The 24371-nt window shown below is 46.0% G+C and overlaps 1 protein-coding gene across 1 annotated transcript in view; it reads right to left on the minus strand.

Annotated features, from left to right (window-relative positions):
* LOC123745138 (uncharacterized) overlaps positions 1 to 24371 on the minus strand; it is a 108715-nt gene that overhangs the window by 82934 nt on the left and 1410 nt on the right. Inside the window, exon 2 of the mRNA XM_069300380.1 lies at positions 7228 to 7520. Coding sequence (XP_069156481.1) covers positions 7228 to 7520 — 293 coding nt within the window. The remainder of the gene's footprint in view (positions 1 to 7227; positions 7521 to 24371) is intronic.

The following is a 24371-nucleotide window of genomic DNA, read 5'->3' on the forward strand; positions in this document are numbered from 1 at the left end:
GCGTTCTGTTTTGTGTCTGGAGAGATTCTCATGAGTAGGCTGGCCGTTTTTCTGGTTTTATAGTAAATCGTCAGTTGTATCCTCTGATTTTTGTCTGTAGGGATAACGTTTCTATTAACAATATCTTTCAGGACCCTTTCCTCCGTTTTATGAGCTGTGGAAAAGAAGTTCCTGTAAAATAGTCTAATAGGGGGTATAGGTGTTGTGTTAGTTGTCTCTTCAGAGGTTGCATGGCTTTTCACTTTCCTTCTTATGATGTCTTCGACGAAACCATTGGAGAAGCCGTTATTGACTAGGACCTGCCTTACCCTACAGAGTTCTTCGTCGACTTGCTTCCATTCTGAGCTGTGGCTGAGAGCACGGTCGACATATACGTTAACAACACTCCTCTTGTACCTGTCTGGGCAGTCGCTGTTGGCATTTAGGCACATTCCTATGTTTGTTTCCTTAGTGTAGACTGCAGTGTGGAAACCTCCGCCCTTTTCCATGACTGTTACATCTAGAAAGGGCAGCTTCCCATCCTTTTCCATCTCGTAAGTGAAACGCAGCACGAAACTCTGCTCAAATGCCTCCTTCAGCTCCTGCAGATGTCTGACATCAGGTACCTGTGTAAAAATGTCGTCAACATACCTGCAGTATATGGCCGGTTTCAAGTTCATGTCGACTAAGACTTTTTGCTCGATGGTACCCATGTAGAAGTTTGCAAACAGGACACCTAGGGGAGAACCCATGGCGACCCCATCTACTTGCTTATACATGTGCCCATCCGGGCTCAAGAAGGGTGCCTCTTTAGTACAAGCTTGGAGTAGTTTCCTCAGAATATCCTCACAGACCAACATCACCTCAGCACTGAAACAAGGATTATCAAGAAACTAACAACATTTTATGGAGGACCTATGGCAATTCCACGACCAAGAGATGGCTTCCTGAACCTTGCAGGAATTAACCTCACTGAGGACCAAGTCACTCTCCTAAATCTGGGCATAAACTGTCATGTTATGTCCAGACCGAGTGAGATGGGCCGGAAAGTAGAGTTGGAAATTCTGTTGGACGACATATTCGACCTCGAGACACAAAAGAAGGTCACTACCAAAGATACCTTACAAGCAGAACTTATTGCAGAAGGAGGAAAGAATCGAGGCAATTACAGAAGCACCATACTGTCCCCCGAGCTTAAAGCGGCAGCTAAAAGCCTTCGTGAGAACAAGGAGATAGTTGTCAGGAGAGGTGACAAGTCGCCAATATATGTCATTCTTAAAAAAGACGAATATCTGGCGAAAATGAACATCATACTCTCTGACCAAACTAAGTTCCAAAGGGTAACGAAGCCGAATTAAAAGCAAAGGTCAACAAACTGATCGAAACTGTGAACGCCAAGAAATCCGGACTCCACCTGCCAAAGATCATTGGGGAATATAAACCTGGATATGCGTATGGAAATGTCAAGACACACAAGCCTGGAAACCCACTTCGGCCAATCATTAGCCAGATACCCACACCCACGTACAGACTGGCGAAGCGACTCAACGGCCTGCTGACTCCTTATGTTCCTTGCGCCTTCAGCCTGAAATCTCCAAAGGAATTTGTTGACTTACTGCGGGGCACACGGGCCACAGGGATAAGAGCCTCGTTGGACGTAGAATCGCTGTTTACCAACGTACCTGTGGACGAGACAATCGGAATGATAGCCGACAGAGTGTATCGTGATCCAGCCTGTACTCCTCTTGACATACCAGAAAATATTCTGAGGAAACTACTCCAAGCTTGTACTAAAGAGGCACCCTTCTTGAGCCCGGATGGGCACATGTATAAGCAAGTAGATGGGGTCGCCATGGGTTCTCCCCTAGGTGTCCTGTTTGCAAACTTCTACATGGGTACCATCGAGCAAAAAGTCTTAGTCGACATGAACTTGAAACCGGCCATATACTGTAGGTATGTTGACGACATTTTAACACAGGTACCTGATGTCAGACATCTGCAGGAGCTGAAGGAGGCATTTGAGCAGAGTTCCGTGCTGCATTTCACTTACGAGATGGAAAAGGATGGGAAGCTGCCCTTTCTAGATGTAACAGTCATGGAAAAGGGCGGAGGTTTCCACACTGCAGTCTACACTAAGGAAACAAACATAGGAATGTGCCTAAATGCCAACAGCGACTGCCCAGACAGGTACAAGAGGAGTGTTGTTAACGCATATGTCGACCGTGCTCTCAGCCACAGCTCAGAATGGAAGCAAGTCGACGAAGAACTCTGTAGGGTAAGGCAGGTCCTAGTCAATAACGGCTTCTCCAATGGTTTCGTCGAAGACATCATAAGAAGGAAAGTGAAAAGCCATGCAACCTCTGAAGAGACAACTAACACAACACCTATACCCCCTATTAAACTATTTTACAGGAACTTCTTTTCCACAGCTCATAAAACGGAGGAAAGGGTCCTGAAAGATATTGTTAATAGAAACGTTATCCCTACAGACAAAAATCAGAGGATACAACTGACGATTTACTATAAAACCAGAAAAACGGCCAGCCTACTCATGAGAAACTCTCCAGACACAAAACAGAACGCTTTAAAAGAGACTAACGTCGTCTATGCCTTCAAATGCCCTCTTGGGGACTGTAAGCTCCAAAAAAACCAGTATATAGGCAAGACAACAACATCTCTTTCTAGGCGTTTAACGATGCATAAGCAACAGGGCTCCATTAAGGAACATATAATCTCTTCCCACAACCAAACCATCGCCAGAGAAATCCTAGTAAACAACACAGAAATCATCGATAGATACAGCGATAGCAGGCGGCTTGACGTTTGCGAGGCACTACACATCAAGAAGTCAACACCAGCAATCAACAGCCAATTATTGCACAACTATATTCTACCCACCTCAAGACTCCGCTCCAATATAGAAGCATCAAGAAATATGGACCAATAGGCTTTCTACAAACACTTCTATTCAATATCCATTGTTTCGTGTTCTGTCTTGTGTTGATGAAATTAATACCCTATTAATACTCTTGTTCTGTCTTGTGTTGATGAAATTAATACCCTATTCATGCCACATCTTGTTCTGTCTTGTGTTAATGCCACATCACCCCTTCCACCTCACTCAAATGTAGATATAAAATCGGAGATGCGTAAGTTCTATTCAGTTGTGTATTTGTGAACTAAAGTCTTTGAAAATGTAATAAGTTTTACGAAACGCGCTCGTGTCGCGTCAGACTAGAAATAAAAATGAATTTTGGAGAATTGATTTTTGATTTACCTCCAACAGTGAAAAGAAATGTACGAAAGATTGAGAAAATTCGTGTTAGAATTATTAATCTTACTTTTCGGTCATATTTAATAATATATATATATATATATATATATATATATATATATATATATATATATATATATATATATATATATATATATATATATCTGAAAACTCACACCCCAGAAGTGACTCGAACCCATACATATATATATATATATATATATATATATATATATATATATATATATATATATATATATATATATATATATATATATATATATATAAGAAAGAAAGAAAAGAGAAAGCCCACGTTTCAAATATGTTTAATTTTAAAATGCTTGTGGGTATACAATATTTTTTGTTTTGCAATTGTTTGTGGAGATATAGATATTGTCTGGTTTGCCGACTCTATAACACGCAAAATATAATTGTCCATGTGAGAAACAATCCGTGTCTTGATATAAACTGCACAATTCTAAAGATTGGTCTTGAGCTTTGTTGATGGTGATTGCAAACGCCAATTGAATTGGGAATTACAATATCTTAAATTGAAATGGCATATCTGGTGGAATCATAGAGATGCGAGGAATGAGGACATCTTCACCTTTGAATTTTTTTTATTGCATGCCGCGTGGCGTGTCAAAGTTTTGGCTGGTTGATATTTCGCAACATGATAATTGGCAAGCCGATTTTCAACTGCCATACGTGTGATGGTATCCCTCGCAGATCGAGTGAATTAAAAAATTCTGTTGGATAATTAACCGCTTCATCTGCTTTCTCAACGGTATTGACGGACTTGTATGTGACTGCCTCGCTTTGAATGTTAGACTGAATAATATTGTTAAGTTCGTGTGCCGGATGCTTTGGAAATGTTGCACGTGGGAGTTTTAATGAATTGCATGTTCAATGGCAATTTCAAAGTCGAGGTTGCAGTTCTTCCACCTGGTAGCAATGTTGCAATTTTTCCGGACGATGCAAGAGCTAAGGTTATGCCATTTTGGGATCGAAATGCTGCCAGAATCAATCTAATTAGGAAGATTTTACCAGTTCTTCCTGGCGCATCTAAGATTTCTCCAAGCCCGTTACTGACAGTTAGAATTATTTGACTGTAATTGCCTTTTCGCTCAAGCGTTAGATTAGGAATATTTGATTGCACATACGACAACAGATCACCCGTGTTGTAACTTTGTTCACGACGCAATTCTACATCGAACGAAGCAGCACATCGATTCGGTGATGGCATTTCCAATTGATAGAGAACTTCGTTCGCGATTTCTAAGCACAAATCTTCAATCATTATGAACGCTTCGATGTAGATTTCTGCTGTGAAATCCATGTTCATATTTGAATTTTCCTTGTGTATTCGAAGGATAATATCTTCAGCCGTGTGCGAATGCATGAATTTGATTTGGATGTGACGTTTTGGACGCGTCATTAATGCATACATCCCAATGTCAGTCGTTCTCCAATTAATTCAGACCTTGACATTCACTACGGAAAGTGGCATGTGTAACGCCGTTGACAAATCTCAATTGCTGGAAGATCTTGATCCAGACACATTTACCAACGGCATGTGAAGAAAGAAGCATTCACCTTGATTGGGATGCACGGTGGATGTCTGCCTATCGTAGTTTATTTCAATATGCCAGGTTGTCCGTCGACTCGCTCTCCTCGTTTGCGTTATTCAAATGATTTTCTACTGACATTCCACGTGTAATACGTAGGCACTTCCGAATACATAAGTGTTTTTCCAAACTTGTCATTTTGGCATAACGTGAAGAAAGCAGTTAGCATTGTAGCCGGTGGATTCATAGCAGTTTGTTGCAAATTTGCAGCTGTGAAATAAACGTGTTTACCGTTTTCTTGTTTTCAAAACAAAACCAAGTTATACTAACGAAATATTTCAATCCAAACACAGATCAATCGACACAGCTCAATTTCACCACCAATTCCACTGAAAAATAAGAAGAACAGTTAAAAAAACGAAATGAAAAAAATGAAAAAAGAAACAAATAAACTATACTCACGAAATGAACACTATGGTAAACAACGCAGCTCAATTCCAACGCAAGGTCACACAAAATAAATCGAAATGAAAATAAATCAAAATCTATGAAAAATCAATTAATTAATGCAATCGGAAACATTGAAATGAAATCGTAACATATTTTGAATAGCGTATGTTGTACTTACGTGCAACAGATGGCACTATTTAAAAAAAAAAACACATTTTTACCTGTCACAGGTGTGGCATCTAAATATTAGGTATATAAACATGCACGTATTCGAATGGAACATTGTGTCAAAATTTCAAAGCAATCGGAGAATAACTTTCAGAGATTACAGCATGTGTTGCTCTTACGTCCTACAGATGGCACTGTTTTAAAAAAAACGCATGCTTTTCCTGTTATAGGTGAGGCATGTATATAGTAGGTATATAAAAACACACCTCTATTCGAATGCTAAGTTGTGTCAAATTTTCAAAGCAATCGGTAAAGAGTTTTCGACGATTTCACTCAAATGAAAAACACAGTTTTTTAAAAAAAAAAAAGCATGTTTTTTCCCGTTACAGATTGTGACATCTATATATTAAATATATAAAAACTCGCTCGGATGCGAATGGAACATTGTGTGAAAATTTCAAAGCAATCGCTGAAGAACTTTCAGTGAATATCGATTTTGAACAAACGAACATTTCCATTTATATTTATATATATATATATAAACTACCTAGACAAGTACAAGAGGAGTGTTGTCAACGCTTATGACGGACGGGCTCTCAGCCACAGCTCAGAATGGAAGCAAGTCGATGAAGAACTGTGTAGGGTAAGGCAGGTCCTAGTCAACACTGGCTTCTCTAACGGTTTAGAGAAGTTGAAGACGTCATAAATAGAGAGGTGAAATGCCATACAACCTCCGAAGAGTCAACTAACACAACACTTGTACCCCCTATTACACTGTTTTACAGGAACTTCTTTTGTGACGGATCATAAAACGGAGGAAACGGTCCTGAAATACAATACTGATAAGAAAGGTATCCCTACAGAGAAAAAATCAGAAAATACAATTGACAATTTACTACAAAAAAAACGGCCAACCTACTCATGAAAACACCCCAGACACCAAACAGAACGCCTGAAGGAAACGAACGTCGTCTATGACTTCACATGCCTCCTTGGGGACTGAAAGCCCCAAAGAACATAGTATATAGGCAAGACAACGTCTCTTTTTTAGGCGATTAACTATGCACAAACAACAGGGCTCCATCAAGGAACATATAATCTCTTCTCATAACCAGACACTCTCCAGAGAAATCTTAACAAGCAACACAGATATCATCGATAAATACCGCAATCGCAGGAGACATCGACATCAACGACGACATCAACAACGACATCACATCAAAAAGTCAACGACAGCAATCAACAGCCAATTAATGCACAACTATATTGTACCCACTTCAAGACCCCGAACCAACATCGGAGTAGCAAGAGGAAGTATGGGCCAATAGGCCTTCTGCAATTACTTCCATTCATATGTTTTCATACCCATTGTATACCCATTGTTTCGTGTTCTGGCATATGCTTTGTCACTTTACCCAAAACTTTTGTGCCATATCACCTCACCCAAAACGAGTATAATTATGATGTATTTTATATGTAAACTACGTCTTTGTAAATGTAATAAGCATTACAAAACGCGTTCAGACGTCATACCAGAAATAAAAAATGAATTTTGGAGAGTTAATTTATCAATTACCCTCGACAGTTAAGAAGAACTTAAGAAATATTGAGAAGATTCGTGTTAGAATTATTAATCTTACCCTTTCGGTCATATTCAACAACATATGTTTACACGAAAGATTGCTACCAAAATACATTAATATATATATATGATAAATAAAATTTAAACTAGTAGTGATTGTACCAGGAATAGTAGTAGGTTGGTCATGGAAAACGTCAGTTACTGACCTGTGGTTGTACGGTGGTCGGTGGCAGGGTTGTGGTGACAAGGGGGCGGGACAAGGATGGTGTTGTAGGAGGGAAGGTAATGGGAAGGACAGGTGTGGAGGCGGTGGGGAGAGCCAAGGTGGTGTTGCAGTAGAAGTCCTTGTAACTCAAGTGGTGGAGGGAGAGGTTGCGGTACTCAGGAGGGCGGCCACAATACTGAGGGTTGACTCCCCGGGAAGTTACTCGCAAGTGGCTCTTGTTCATCCACTGTGACACCCACGACACTCTGCAGTCACACTGCAGGAACTCACCACCTGAGTAACATTCAAGACAATTATTTAATATGGTCGTGTTTTCAGTCAAAACAAACACATATGAGGCAATCATTTTGAGGCAATGGAGCGACTCGAACCAGCGTGGACATTTTCAAGAGGAAACTAGATTTATTCCTCCAAGGAGTGCCGGACCAACCGGGCTGTGGTGGGTATGTGGGCCTGCGGGCCGCTCCAAGCAACAGCCTGGTGGACCAAACTCTCACAAGTCAAGCCTGGCCTCGGGCCGGGCTTGGGGAGTAGATGAACTCCCAGAACCCCATCAACCAGGTATCAACCAGGTAGCGTTCTGACGATTCCCAGTTACCTGCCCTAACCTCCTCGGCCACGATAGGACAAAAGTCGACCTTCCCTGAACTCTACGGAATTTACTGGGCGATTTTTGAGACCCTAAACCCTGCTTGGGCTCTGGTTCGGGGCCTCTAGAACCTCCTAGTGAATTCAGTAGAGTTCCAGGTTGATCGTTCCGTGGTCTGGTCGGTTAGGACAGGTGTCTGAGACTCACCTGAATGCAGGTTCGTGTCACTCTCTTTACATTTGTATATTTCTATTTTTAACTACCGCGTGTGTCGTTAACGTTTACCAAGACAGCAGATGGAGTAAGACGTCGCTACAGCCACACACACACACCATGGTTCACGACACACAACTTGCGCACCACACCCCGCTAGTGTCCCTACCAACCACCCACACTTGTACACACACACACACACACACACACACACACACACACACTCAGGAATCTGTACACCAGTTGATTGCCAGTTGAGAGGCGGGACCAAAGAGCCAAAGCTCAACCCCCGCAAGCACAAATAGGTGAGTACAAATAGGTGAGTACACACACACACACACACACACACACACACATGGGGCCTCATAGCCTGGTGGATAGCGCGCAGGATTCGTAATTCTGTGGCGCGGGTTCGATTCCCGCACGAGGCAGAAACAAATGGGCAAAGTTTCTTTCACCCTGAATGCCCCTGTTACCTAGCAGTAAATAGGTACCTGGGTGTTAGTCAGCTGTCACGGGCTGCTTCCTGGGGTGTGTGTGTGTGTGTGTGTGGTGTGGAAAAAAAAAAAAGTAGTTAGTAAACAGTTGATTGACAGTTGAGAGGCGGGCCGAAAGAGCAAAGCTCAACCCCCGTAAAAACACAACTAGTAAACACACACACACACACACACACACACATACACACACACACACACATACACACACACACCAACAACAACAGAGCAACAGAGATATTACAGGAAGGAGATGGTTGGGTTGACTGCATCTATCTGGACCTAAAAAAGGCTTTCTACAGAGTTCCACATAAAAGGTTGTTCTGGAAACTGGAAAATATTGGAGGAGTGACAGGTACGCTTCTAACATGGATGAAAAATTTTCTGACTGATAGAAAAATGAGGGCTGTGATCAGAGGCAATGTATCGGACTGGAGAAATGTCACAAGTGGAGTACCACAGGGTTCAGTTCTTGCACCAGTGATGTTTATTGTGTACATAAATGATCTACCAGTTGGTATACAGAATTATATGAACATGTTTGCTGATGATGCTAAGATAATAGGAAGGATAAGAAATTTAGATGATTGTCATGCCCTTCAAGAAGACCTGGACAAAATAAGTATATGGAGCACCACTTGGCATATGGGATTTAATGTTAATAAATGTCATGTTATGGAATGTGGAATAGGAGAACATAGACCCCATACAACCTATATAGTATGTGAGAAATCTTTAAAGAATTCTGATAAAGAAAGAGATCTAGGGGTGGTTCTAGATAGAAAACTATCACCTGAGGACCACATAAAGAATATTGTGCGAGGAGCCTGTGCCACGCTTTCTATCTTCAGAATTGCTTTTAAATACATGGATGGCAATATGCTAAAGAAATTGTTCACGACTTTTGTTAGGCCAAAGCTAGAATATGCAGCTGTTGTGTGGTGCCCATATCTTAAGAAGCACATCAACAAACTGGAAAAGGTGCAAAGACATGCTACTAAGTGGCTCCCAGAACTGAAGGGCAAGAGCTACGAGGAGAGGTTAGAGGCATTAAATATGCCAAAACTAGAAGACAAGAAAAAGAGGTGATATGATCACTACATACAAAATAGTAACAGGAATTGATAAAATCGATAGGGAAGATTTCCTGACACCTGGAACTTCAAGAACAAGAGGTAATAGATATAAACTAGCTAAACACAGATGCCGAAGAAATATAAGAAAATTCACTTTCGCAAACAGAGTGGTAGACGGTTGGAACAAGTTAGGGGAGAAGGTGGTGGAGGCCAAGACCGTCAGTAGTTTCAAAACGTTATATGACAAAGAGTGCTGGGAAGACGGGACACCACGAGCGTAGCTCTCATCCTGTAACTACACTTAGGTAATTACACACACACACACACCCATACCTATGGTTCAAGTTCATCCCGGTCCAAAGGGAAAAATCCGAGAAGCAACAGAAGAATCCATGGTATAATAGGGCATGTATGGAAGCGAAGAAACTGAACAAAAGGGCGTGGAGGAACTTCCGGAATAACAGAACACCAGAAAGCAGAGAGAGATACCAGAGAACCAGGAATGAGTACGTCAGGGTGAGAAGAGAAGCAGAGAAAAGTTTAGAAAATGATATAGCAAACAAAGCCAAGACCGAACCAAAGCTACTCCACAGTCACATCTATAGGAAAACAACAGTGAAAGAACAGGTATTGAAACTTAGAACAGGCGAGGACAGATATACAGAGAATGACAAAGAGGTGTTTGAAGAACTCAACAAGAGGTTCCAGGAGGTCTTCACAATAGAACAAGGTGAGGTCACTGTGCTAGGAGAAAGGGATGTAAACCAGGAGGCCTTGGAAGAGCTCGAAATTACGAGAGAGGAGGTCAAGAGACACCTGCTGGATCTGGATGTTAGAAAGGCTGTTGGTCCAGACGGGATCTCACCATGGATACTGAAAGAGTGTACAGAGGCACTTTGCTTGCCACTCTCCATAGTGTATAGTAAGTCACTGGAGACGGGAGACCTACCAGAAATATGGAAGATGGCGAATGTGATCCCAATATACAAAAAGGGAGACAGGCAAGAGGCACTGAACTACAGGCCAGTGTCCTTGACTTGTATACCATGCAAGGTGATGGAGAAGATCGTGAGAAAAAACCTGGTAACACATCTGGAGAGAAGGGATTTCGTGACAAATCGCCAACATGGGTTCAGGGAGGGTAAATCTTGCTTTACAGCCTTGATAGAATTCTACGATCAGGTGACAAAGATTAAGCAAGAAAAAGAAGGCTGGACGGACTGCATTTTCTTGGATTGTCGGAAAGCCTTTGACACAGTACCGCATAAGAGGCTGGTACATAAGCTGGAGAGACAGGCAGGTGTAGCTGGTAAGGTGCTCCAGTGGATAAGGGAGTACCTAAGCAATAGGAAGCAGAGAGTTACGGTGAGGGGTGAGACCTCCGATTGGCGTGAAGTCACCAGTGGAGTCCCACAGGGCTCTGTACTCGGTCCTATCTTGTTTCTGATATATGTAAATGATCTCCCGGAGGGTATCGATTCATTTCTCTCAATGTCTGCGGACGATGCCAAAATTATGAGAAGGATTAAAACAGAAGAGGACTGTTTGAGGCTTCAAGAAGACCTAGACAAGCTGAAGGAATGGTCGAACAAATGGTTGTTAGAATTTAACCCAACCAAATGTAATGTAATGAAGATAGGTGTAGGGAGCAGGAGGCCAGATACAAGGTATCATCTGGGAGAGGAAATTCTTCAGGAGTCAGAGAAAGAAAAAGACTTGGGGGTTGATATCACGCCAGACCTGTCTTGTGCAGCACATATCAAGAGGATAACATCAGCGGCATATGCCAGGCTGGCCAACATACGAACAGCATTCAGAAACTTGTGTAAAGAATCATTCAGAACTTTGTATACCACATTTGTCAGGCCAATCCTGGAGTATGCAGCCCCAGGATGGAGTCCATATCTAGTCAAGGATAAGACTAAACTGGGAAAGGTTCAAAGGTTTGCCACCAGACTAGTACCCGAGCTGAGAGGTATGAGCTACGAGGAGAGACTACGGGAATTAAACCTCACTTCGCTGGAAGACAGAAGAGTTAGGGGGGACATGACCACCACATTCAAGATTCTGAAGGGAATTGATAGGGTAGATAAAGACAGTCTATTTAACACAAGGGCACACACACAAGGGGACACAGGTGGAAACTGAGTGCCCAAATGAGCCACAGAGATATTAGAAAGAACTTTTTTAGTGTCAAAAAGGGTTGACAAATGGAATGCATTAGGAAGAGATGTGGTGGAGGCTGACTCCATACACAGCTTCAAGTGTAGATATGATAGAACCCAATAGGCTCAGGAATCTGTACACCTGTTGATTGACGGTTGAGAGGCGGGACCAAAGAACCAGAGCTCAACCGCCGCAAACACAACTAGGTGAGTACACACAAGCACACACTCACATATATATATATATATATATATATATATATATATATATATATATATATATATATATATATATATATATATATATATATATATGCATATATATATATATATATGCAAACAAGCCTGAATGGTCCCCAGGACTATATACAACTGAAAACTCACACCCCAGAAGTGACTCGAACCCATACTCCCACAACTGGTATGTACAGGGACGCCTTAATCCGCTTGACCATCACGACCGGACAAAAGGAAGTGATAGCCGAGGCTATATGAACCACTTCCCCGCCGGCACTCGGATGGTAATCTTGGGCATAGCATTTTATCAAATCACCTCATTCTTTGGGGCACACGTGAGGAACACAAATGCAAACAAGCCTGAATGGTCCCCAGGACTATATACAACTGAAAACTCACACCCCAGAAGTGACTCGAACCCATACTCCCACAACTGGTATGTACAGGGACGCCTTAATCCGCTTGACCATCACGACCGGACAAAAGGAAGTGATAGCCGAGGCTATATGAACCACTTCCCCGCCGGCACTCGGATGGTAATCTTGGGCATAGCATTTTATCAAATCACCTCATTCTTTGGGGCACACGTGAGGAACACAAATGCAAACAAGCCTGAATGGTCCCCAGGACTATATACAACTGAAAACTCACACCCCAGAAGTGACTCGAACCCATACTCCCACAACTGGTATGTACAGGGACGCCTTAATCCGCTTGACCTTCACGACCGGACAAAAGGAAGTGATAGCCGAGGCTATATGAACCACTTCCCCGCCGGCACTCGGATGGTAATCTTGGGCATAGCATTTTATCAAATCACCTCATTCTTTGGGGCACACGTGAGGAACACAAATGCAAACAAGCCTGAATGGTCCCCAGGACTATATACAACTGAAAACTCACACCCCAGAAGTGACTCGAACCCATACTCCCACAACTGGTATGTACAGGGACGCCTTAATCCGCTTGACCATCACGACCGGACAAAAGGAAGTGATAGCCGAGGCTATATGAACCACTTCCCCGCCGGCACTCGGATGGTAATCTTGGGCATAGCATTTTATCAAATCACCTCATTCTTTGGGGCACACGTGAGGAACACAAATGCAAACAAGCCTGAATGGTCCCCAGGACTATATACAACTGAAAACTCACACCCCAGAAGTGACTCGAACCCATACTCCCACAACTGGTATGTACAGGGACGCCTTAATCCGCTTGACCATCACGACCGGACAAAAGGAAGTGATAGCCGAGGCTATATGAACCACTTCCCCGCCGGCACTCGGATGGTAATCTTGGGCATAGCATTTTATCAAATCACCTCATTCTTTGGGGCACACGTGAGGAACACAAATGCAAACAAGCCTGAATGGTCCCCAGGACTATATACAACTGAAAACTCACACCCCAGAAGTGACTCGAACCCATACTCCCACAACTGGTATGTACAGGGACGCCTTAATCCGCTTGACCATCACGACCGGACAAAAGGAAGTGATAGCCGAGGCTATATGAACCACTTCCCCGCCGGCACTCGGATGGTAATCTTGGGCATAGCATTTTATCAAATCACCTCATTCTTTGGGGCACACGTGAGGAACACAAATGCAAACAAGCCTGAATGGTCCCCAGGACTATATACAACTGAAAACTCACACCCCAGAAGTGACTCGAACCCATACTCCCACAACTGGTATGTACAGGGACGCCTTAATCCGCTTGACCATCACGACCGGACAAAAGGAAGTGATAGCCGAGGCTATATGAACCACTTCCCCGCCGGCACTCGGATGGTAATCTTGGGCATAGCATTTTATCAAATCACCTCATTCTTTGGGGCACACGTGAGGAACACAAATGCAAACAAGCCTGAATGGTCCCCAGGACTATATACAACTGAAAACTCACACCCCAGAAGTGACTCGAACCCATACTCCCACAACTGGTATGTACAGGGACGCCTTAATCCGCTTGACCATCACGACCGGACAAAAGGAAGTGATAGCCGAGGCTATATGAACCACTTCCCCGCCGGCACTCGGATGGTAATCTTGGGCATAGCATTTTATCAAATCACCTCATTCTTTGGGGCACACGTGAGGAACACAAATGCAAACAAGCCTGAATGGTCCCCAGGACTATATACAACTGAAAACTCACACCCCAGAAGTGACTCGAACCCATACTCCCACAACTGGTATGTACAGGGACGCCTTAATCCGCTTGACCATCACGACCGGACAAAAGGAAGTGATAGCCGAGGCTATATGAACCACTTCCCCGCCGGCACTCGGATGGTAATCTTGGGCATAGCATTTTATCAAATCACCTCATTCTTTGGGGCACACGTGAGGAACACAAATGCAAACAAGCCTGAATGGTCCCCAGGACTATATACAACTGAAAACTCACACCCCAGAAGTGACTCGAACCCATACTCCCACAACTGGTATGTACAGGGACGCCTTAATCCGCTTGACCATCACGACCGGACAAAAGGAAGTGATAGCCGAGGCTATATGAACCACTTCCCCGCCGGCACTCGGATGGTAATCTTGGGCATAGCATTTTATCAAATCACCTCATTCTTTGGGGCACACGTGAGGAACACAAATGCAAACAAGCCTGAATGGTCCCCAGGACTATATACAACTGAAAACTCACACCCCAGAAGTGACTCGAACCCATACTCCCACAACTGGTATGTACAGGGACGCCTTAATCCGCTTGACCATCACGACCGGACAAAAGGAAGTGATAGCCGAGGCTATATGAACCACTTCCCCGCCGGCACTCGGATGGTAATCTTGGGCATAGCATTTTATCAAATCACCTCATTCTTTGGGGCACACGTGAGGAACACAAATGCAAACAAGCCTGAATGGTCCCCAGGACTATATACAACTGAAAACTCACACCCCAGAAGTGACTCGAACCCATACTCCCACAACTGGTATGTACAGGGACGCCTTAATCCGCTTGACCATCACGACCGGACAAAAGGAAGTGATAGCCGAGGCTATATGAACCACTTCCCCGCCGGCACTCGGATGGTAATCTTGGGCATAGCATTTTATCAAATCACCTCATTCTTTGGGGCACACGTGAGGAACACAAATGCAAACAAGCCTGAATGGTCCCCAGGACTATATACAACTGAAAACTCACACCCCAGAAGTGACTCGAACCCATACTCCCACAACTGGTATGTACAGGGACGCCTTAATCCGCTTGACCATCACGACCGGACAAAAGGAAGTGATAGCCGAGGCTATATGAACCACTTCCCCGCCGGCACTCGGATGGTAATCTTGGGCATAGCATTTTATCAAATCACCTCATTCTTTGGGGCACACGTGAGGAACACAAATGCAAACAAGCCTGAATGGTCCCCAGGACTATATACAACTGAAAACTCACACCCCAGAAGTGACTCGAACCCATACTCCCACAACTGGTATGTACAGGGACGCCTTAATCCGCTTGACCATCACGACCGGACAAAAGGAAGTGATAGCCGAGGCTATATGAACCACTTCCCCGCCGGCACTCGGATGGTAATCTTGGGCATAGCATTTTATCAAATCACCTCATTCTTTGGGGCACACGTGAGGAACACAAATGCAAACAAGCCTGAATGGTCCCCAGGACTATATACAACTGAAAACTCACACCCCAGAAGTGACTCGAACCATTCTCGGGCTGGAATGGACTCGGGACCATTCAGGCTTGTTTGCATTTGTGTTCCTCACGTGTGCCCCAAAGAATGAGGTGATTTGATAAAATGCTATGCCCAAGATTACCATCCGAGTGCCGGCGGGGAAGTGGTTCATATAGCCTCGGCTATCACTTCCTTTTGTCCGGTCGTGATGGTCAAGCGGATTAAGGCGTCCCTGTACATACCAGTTGTGGGAGTATGGGTTCGAGTCACTTCTGGGGTGTGAGTTTTCAGTTGTATATAGTCCTGGGGACCATTCAGGCTTGTTTGCATTTGTGTTCCTCACGTGTGCCCCAAAGAATGAGGTGATTTGATAAAATGCTATGCCCAAGATTACCATCCGAGTGCCGGCGGGGAAGTGGTTCATATAGCCTCGGCTATCACTTCCTTTTGTCCGGTCGTGATGGTCAAGCGGATTAAGGCGTCCCTGTACATACCAGTTGTGGGAGTATGGGTTCGAGTCACTTCTGGGGTGTGAGTTTTCAGTTGTATATAGTCCTGGGGACCATTCAGGCTTGTTTGCATTTGTGTTCCTCACGTGTGCCCCAAAGAATGAGGTGATTTGATAAAATGCTATGCCCAAGATTACCATCCGAGTGCCGGCGGGGAAGTGGTTCATATAGCCTCGGCTATCACTTCCTTTTGTCCGGTCGTGATGGTCAAGCGGATTAAGGCGTCCCTGTACATACCAGTTGTGGGAGTATGGGTTCGAGTCACTTCTGGGGTGTGAGTTTTCAGTTGTATATAGTCCTGGGGACCATTCAGGCTTGTTTGCATTTGTGTTCCTCACGTGTGCCCCAAAGAATGAGGTGATTTGATAAAATGCTATGCCCAAGATTACCATCCGAGTGCCGGCGGGGAAGTGGTTCATATAGCCTCGGCTATCACTTCCTTTTGTCCGGTCGTGATGGTCAAGCGGATTAAGGCGTCCCTGTACATACCAGTTGTGGGAGTATGGGTTCGAGTCACTTCTGGGGTGTGAGTTTTCAGTTGTATATAGTCCTGGGGACCATTCAGGCTTGTTTGCATTTGTGTTCCTCACGTGTGCCCCAAAGAATGAGGTGATTTGATAAAATGCTATGCCCAAGATTACCATCCGAGTGCCGGCGGGGAAGTGGTTCATATAGCCTCGGCTATCACTTCCTTTTGTCCGGTCGTGATGGTCAAGCGGATTAAGGCGTCCCTGTACATACCAGTTGTGGGAGTATGGGTTCGAGTCACTTCTGGGGTGTGAGTTTTCAGTTGTATATAGTCCTGGGGACCATTCAGGCTTGTTTGCATTTGTGTTCCTCACGTGTGCCCCAAAGAATGAGGTGATTTGATAAAATGCTATGCCCAAGATTACCATCCGAGTGCCGGCGGGGAAGTGGTTCATATAGCCTCGGCTATCACTTCCTTTTGTCCGGTCGTGATGGTCAAGCGGATTAAGGCGTCCCTGTACATACCAGTTGTGGGAGTATGGGTTCGAGTCACTTCTGGGGTGTGAGTTTTCAGTTGTATATAGTCCTGGGGACCATTCAGGCTTGTTTGCATTTGTGTTCCTCACGTGTGCCCCAAAGAATGAGGTGATTTGATAAAATGCTATGCCCAAGATTACCATCCGAGTGCCGGCGGGGAAGTGGTTCATATAGCCTCGGCTATCACTTCCTTTTGTCCGGTCGTGATGGTCAAGCGGATTAAGGCGTCCCTGTACATACCAGTTGTGGGAGTATGGGTTCGAGTCACTTCTGGGGTGTGAGTTTTCAGTTGTATATAGTCCTGGGGACCATTCAGGCTTGTTTGCATTTGTGTTCCTCACGTGTGCCCCAAAGAATGAGGTGATTTGATAAAATGCTATGCCCAAGATTACCATCCGAGTGCCGGCGGGGAAGTGGTTCATATAGCCTCGGCTATCACTTCCTTTTGTCCGGTCGTGATGGTCAAGCGGATTAAGGCGTCCCTGTACATACCAGTTGTGGGAGTATGGGTTCGAGTCACTTCTGGGGTGTGAGTTTTCAGTTGTATATAGTCCTGGGGACCATTCAGGCTTGTTTGCATTTGTGTTCCTCACGTGTGCCCCAAAGAATGAGGTGATTTGATAAAATGCTATGCCCAAGATTACCATCCGAGTGCCGGCGGGGAAGTGGTTCATATAGCCTCGGCTATCACTTCCTTTTGTCCGGTCGTGATGGTCAAGCGGATTAAGGCGTCCCTGTACATACCAGTTGTGGGAGTATGGGTTCGAGTCACTTCTGGGGTGTGAGTTTTCAGTTGTATATAGTCCTGGGGACCATTCAGGCTTGTTTGCATTTGTGTTCCTCACGTGTGCCCCAAAGAATGAGGTGATTTGATAAAATGCTATGCCCAAGATTACCATCCGAGTGCCGGCGGGGAAGTGGTTCATATAGCCTCGGCTATCACTTCCTTTTGTCCGGTCGTGATGGTCAAGCGGATTAAGGCGTCCCTGTACATACCAGTTGTGGGAGTATGGGTTCGAGTCACTTCTGGGGTGTGAGTTTTCAGTTGTATATAGTCCTGGGGACCATTCAGGCTTGTTTGCATTTGTGTTCCTCACGTGTGCCCCAAAGAATGAGGTGATTTGATAAAATGCTATGCCCAAGATTACCATCCGAGTGCCGGCGGGGAAGTGGTTCATATAGCCTCGGCTATCACTTCCTTTTGTCCGGTCGTGATGGTCAAGCGGATTAAGGCGTCCCTGTACATACCAGTTGTGGGAGTATGGGTTCGAGTCACTTCTGGGGTGTGAGTTTTCAGTTATATATATATATATATATATATATATATATATATATATATATATATATATATATATATATATACTATAATAATGTGGCTAAGCTCACCCTCATTTATTGCAGAGGGAATAGTCTGGGGTACGGGATGAACATAGGCTGGTCGGGAACGCCAGAATTAAAGAAAAGAATAGCTTGCGAGTGCCACACTCAGTCCCACACGACAATTGTTGCCACTGCCCGCCAGCTACACATATATATATTTTCAAAACAATCTTTAAAAATAAAATTTTCTTATAGTAATATGCACCATTTATTATTGATCTCGGGAAAATTGATATTAATTTCCTGCTATTGATAATTTGCCCGTACTGGCATAAAACAAACGATTCTTCGACAGCTTCAAAGGTTTCTCAAGCCACAGTCCTGGGGCACAACCTGTCCTCTTAAAAATAACGTCGCTGTTGGCCGTTTGCCCGTATGGCCGAAAGTGGACGTAATATGAAAATGACAAAAAATTTAAAATATATTTGCGATTTTTTTTCAACAATAGTAAGTTAAGGGTCCTCTGGTAGGTTAGATAGGCAGGAAAATCTCAAAGTTTCAAAACGTTATGAAAAACGTTAATTGAAAGTTTCCTTTCTTAACCTGTCCGAGTAGGCCGGACGACTCAAACAGAAAACGGGACGGTACGTCACTTTTGTGAGTCGATTTAATTTCAAATTACGTCCAAATTTGGCCATAGCGCCGCGCATACGAGCCAAAAGTGACGTTATTTTTAAGAGGACGGGTTGGTCAGAGTCCGGGGTAACTAGTGGTTTGTATGTATTATACTAGACTATGCTCCTTCACACCTCCCCCCCCCCTTGGTGACCACCCACACCTTATACATGTATACTGTAAGATAATATGTCTCTGTGTTTGAGTCAGACACACACACACACAGGACAGACAGACACACACACACACAGGACAGACAGACACACACACACAAACAGGACAGACAGAGGCATACACTAGATAAATGGATAGATAGGTGGATGGATAGATAGAGATAGATTTAATGAAAGATCGATGGATAGGGGGATAGATGGTCGGATTGATGGATGGATGGATGGACAGATGACTTCATGATGATAGATGGATAGATAATTCTATCCATCTATCCAATTATCTATCCTTAGATGAATTGATAGATAGTTGGTTAGGAAGATGAGTAAGTGGTTGGATAGATATATAGATGGATTGGTAGATCGATAGATATTATTGATTGATTGATGGATAAATGGATAGATAAATGGATAGATGGATGGATACATTTATAGACAGAGAGACAATAGAGTAGATGGATGGATAGACGTATAGATAGATGGATAGATAAATGGATGAATAGATGGAGAGATATACTAAAAGAAAGATAAGAAGATAGATGGATAGATGAATAGACAGACTGATAAACAGATAGAGATGGATAAATATATGGAGGACTAGAGGGATAGAAAGCAAGATGAATAGATAGGATGATGGATGCGCAGATGGATAGATATCTGGATAGATGGACAGTAAAATGTATGGAGAAGGGATGGATAGATGGACGGATAGAAGAATGGATGGAAGGATGGATAAATGAAAACATAGATAATAATGGGATGTATAGATGAATGGATAAATAATTGGATAGACATGATAGAAAAATAGACAGGAAGGTGGATGAATAGATAGATGCAGAGATGGGAGGCAGACAGAGAGACCTGGGTAACCCCGGTAACCCTCCTAGTTAACCCTAAATCTCAACCCTAAATTCTATGAGAGAGAATTTATATCCATTTGTCTGCTTAAGTGTTCGAGGCTGGAGGCTTGGCGCCAGCCTTGCCCAATTGTTTAGGGTGAATGGTCTGAGGTGTGTACCGGACATGGGCTGGTCAGAGTAGGCCAACGTTACATGGGTGAAGAAATATTATTAGCTATTGACACCCCCATCCGGTTCTCACGAGTTCAATTTTGGTAAAATATGAAATATTCGTTAACATGTCCGAAGACATGTTAACGATATGTTAATGTTATGACATGTTATATGATATGACATGTTAATAGTTCATCAGAAAAAATATTCCTTGAGGGGAATAACGGAAGCTTCCAACCATATTAGAGAGAGAATCGTGCAAGTCAACACGACCTTTTGACTTAAAGTCATGAGAGACCCTACATCTCCTGCACTGCCCAGAGACAAATTATTCTGTGCTGTTAACACCTTATTGACTGGTGCCGACACACCGACTCACTCCTTTTATGACAAATGTCTGAGCAAAAATACCTACAATCTTATCAAACTCAACATTCCTTTTAAGTGTAATCTACATAAGTGTAGATTTAAGTGTAATCTACATTCCTTTTAAGTGTAATGTCTCCGATCTTTATCTGTACCCCACCATTCAAGTATCATACACAACCGTCACCAAGAAAGCTAACGAGAAATCTTGCTCTTCTCAAAGCTGTCACACTTGAAACAATTGCCTCCTCCAGCGATAATTAAAGATCTCACGAGCACTGTATCTACACTGACAGCTCAGTCCAATGGTGTACTGGAGGGAGGACAGCAGCAGCATTATGACACACAGTATGACACTCTGTGCCCCCAGTCTTACAGTCTAGGGCACCTGCACACATCCACATCTACCTAAATGTGTTAATCAAAAAATATTATTCATTAAGCACACAAAATACTTTAATTTCTCCATAATATTATATTTTATATAAGAGAAGATGGGCTAATCCAGGCGGGAAGTGGGACTAATCCAGGAGGGAAGCGGGACTAATCCAGGAGAGAAGCGGGACTAATCCGGGAGGGAAGCGGGACTAATCCAGGAGGGAAGCGGGACTAATCCAGGAGGGAAGCGGGGCTAATCCAGGAGGGAAGCGGGACTAATCCGGGAGGGAAGCGGGACTAATCCAGGCGGGAAGCGGGACTAATCCGGGAGGGAAGCGGGACTAATCCGGGAGGGAAGCGGGGCTAATCCAGGAGGGAAGCGGGACTAATCCAGGAGGGAAGTGGGACTAATCCAGGTGGGAAGCGGGACTAATCCGGGAGGGAAGTGGGACTAATCCAGGCGGGAAGCGGGACTAATCCAGGAGGGAAGCGGGACTAATCCAGGAGGGAAGCGGGACTAATCCAGGCGGGAAGCGGGACTAATCCGGGAGGGAAGCGGGACTAATCCGGGAGGGAAGCGGGACTAATCCAGGAGGGAAGCGGGACTAATCCAGGAGGGAAGTGGGACTAATCCAGGTGGGAAGCGGGACTAATCCGGGAGGGAAGTGGGACTAATCCAACCGGGAAGCGGGACTAATCCGGGAGGGAAGCGGGACTAATCCAGGAGAGAAGCGGGACTAATCCAGGAGGGAAGCGGGACTAATCCGGGAGGGAAGCGGGGCTAATCCAGGAGGGAAGCGGGACTAATCCGGGAGGGAAGCGGGGCTAATCCAGGAGGGAAGCGGGACTAATCCAGGAGGGAAGCGGGGCTAATCCAGGAGGGAAGCGGGACTAATCCGGGAGGGAAGCGGGGCTAATCCAGGAGGGAAGCGGGACTAATCCGGGAGGGAAGCGGGGCTAATCCGGGAGGGAAGCGGGGCTAATCCGGGAGGGAAGCGGGGCTAATCCGGGAGGGAAGCGGGGCTAATCCGGGAGGGAAGCGGGACTAATCCGGGAGGGAAGCGGGGCTAATCCGGGAGGGAAGCGGGGCTAATCCGGGAGGGAAGCGGGACTAATCCGGGAGGGAAGCGGGGCTAATCCGGGAGGGAAGCGGGGCTAATACGGGAGGGAAGCGGGGCTAATCCGGGAGGGAAGCGGGACTAATCCGGGAGGGAAGTGGGACTAATCCAACCGGGAAGCGGGACTAATCCGGGAGGGAAGCGGGACTAATCCAGGAGGGAAGCGGGACTAATCCAGGAGGGAAGTGGGACTAATCCAGGTGGGAAGCGGGACTAATCCGGGAGGGAAGTGGGACTAATCCAACCGGGAAGCGGGACTAATCCGGGAGGGAAGCGGGACTAATCCAGGAGAGAAGCGGGACTAATCCAGGAGGGAAGCGGGACTAATCCGGGAGGGAAGCGGGGCTAATCCAGGAGGGAAGCGGGACTAATCCGGGAGGGAAGCGGGGCTAATCCAGGAGGGAAGCGGGACTAATCCAGGAGGGAAGCGGGGCTAATCCAGGAGGGAAGCGGGACTAATCCGGGAGGGAAGCGGGGCTAATCCAGGAGGGAAGCGGGACTAATCCGGGAGGGAAGCGGGGCTAATCCGGGAGGGAAGCGGGGCTAATCCGGGAGGGAAGCGGGGCTAATCCGGGAGGGAAGCGGGGCTAATCCGGGAGGGAAGCGGGACTAATCCGGGAGGGAAGCGGGGCTAATCCGGGAGGGAAGCGGGGCTAATCCGGGAGGGAAGCGGGACTAATCCGGGAGGGAAGCGGGGCTAATCCGGGAGGGAAGCGGGGCTAATACGGGAGGGAAGCGGGGCTAATCCGGGAGGGAAGCGGGACTAATCCGGGAGGGAAGCGGGGCTAATCCGGGAGGGAAGCGGGGCTAATCCGGGAGGGAAGCGGGGCTAATCCGGGAGGGAAGCGGGGCTAATCCGGGAGGGAAGCGGGGCTAATCCGGGAGGGAAGCGGGACTAATCCGGGAGGGAAGCGGGGCTAATCCGGGAGGGAAGCGGGGCTAATCCGGGAAGGAAGCGGGACTAATCCGGGAGGGAAGCGGGACTAATCCGGGAGGGAAGCGGGACTAATCCAGGAGGGAAGCGGGACTAATACGGGAGGGAAGCGGGACTAATCCGGGAGGGAAGCGGGACTAATACGGGAGGGAAGCGGGGCTAATCCGGGAAGGAAGCGGGACTAATCCAGGAGGGAAGCGGGACTAATCCGGGAGGGAAGCGGGACTAATCCGGGAGAGAAGCGGGACTAATCCAGGAGGGAAGCGGGACTAATACGGGAGGGAAGCGGGACTAATCCGGGAGGGAAGCGGGGCTAATCCGGGAAGGAAGCGGGACTAATACGGGAGGGAAGCGGGGCTAATCCGGGAGGGAAGCGGGGCTAATCCGGGAAGGAAGCGGGACTAATCCGGGAGGGAAGCGGAACTAATCCAGGAGGGAAGCGGGACTAATCCGGGAAGGAAGCGGGACTAATCCGAAAGGGAAGCGGGGCTAATCCGGGAGGGAAGCGGGGCTAATCCGGGAGGGAAGCGGGACTAATACGGGAGGGAAGCGGGGCTAATCCGGGAAGGAAGCGGGACTAATCCAGGAGGGAAGCGGGACTAATCCGGGAAGGAAGCGGGACTAATCCGGGAGGGAAGCGGGGCTAATCCGGGAGGGAAGCGGGACTAATCCGGGAGGGAAGCGGGGCTAATCCGGGAGGGAAGCGGGACAAGTTCGGGAGGGAAGCGGGGCTAATCCGGGAGGGAAGCGGGACTAATCCGGGAGGGAAGCGGGGCTAATCCGGGAGGGAAGCGGGGCTAATCCGGGAGGGAAGCGGGACTAATCCGGGAGGGAAGCGGGACTAATCCGGGAGGGAAGCGGGGCTAATCCGGGAGGGAAGCGGGACTAATCCGGGAAGGAAGCGGGACTAATCCGGGAGGGAAGCGGGGCTAATCCGGGAGGGAAGCGGGACTAATCCGGGAGGGAAGCGGGGCTCATCCGGGAGGGAAGCGGGGCTAATCCGAGAGGGAAGCGGGACTAATACGGGAGGGAAGCGGGGCTAATCCGGGAAGGAAGCGGGACTAATCCAGGAGGGAAGCGGGACTAATCCGGGAAGGAAGCGGGACTAATACGGGAGGGAAGCGGGACTAATCCAGAAGGGAAGCGGGACTAATACGGGAGGGAAGCGGGACTAATCCAGGAGGGAAGCGGGACTAAT

The sequence above is a fragment of the Procambarus clarkii genome, chromosome 44, assembly GCF_040958095.1.
Source record: "Procambarus clarkii isolate CNS0578487 chromosome 44, FALCON_Pclarkii_2.0, whole genome shotgun sequence".
Taxonomy (NCBI): domain Eukaryota; kingdom Metazoa; phylum Arthropoda; class Malacostraca; order Decapoda; family Cambaridae; genus Procambarus; species Procambarus clarkii.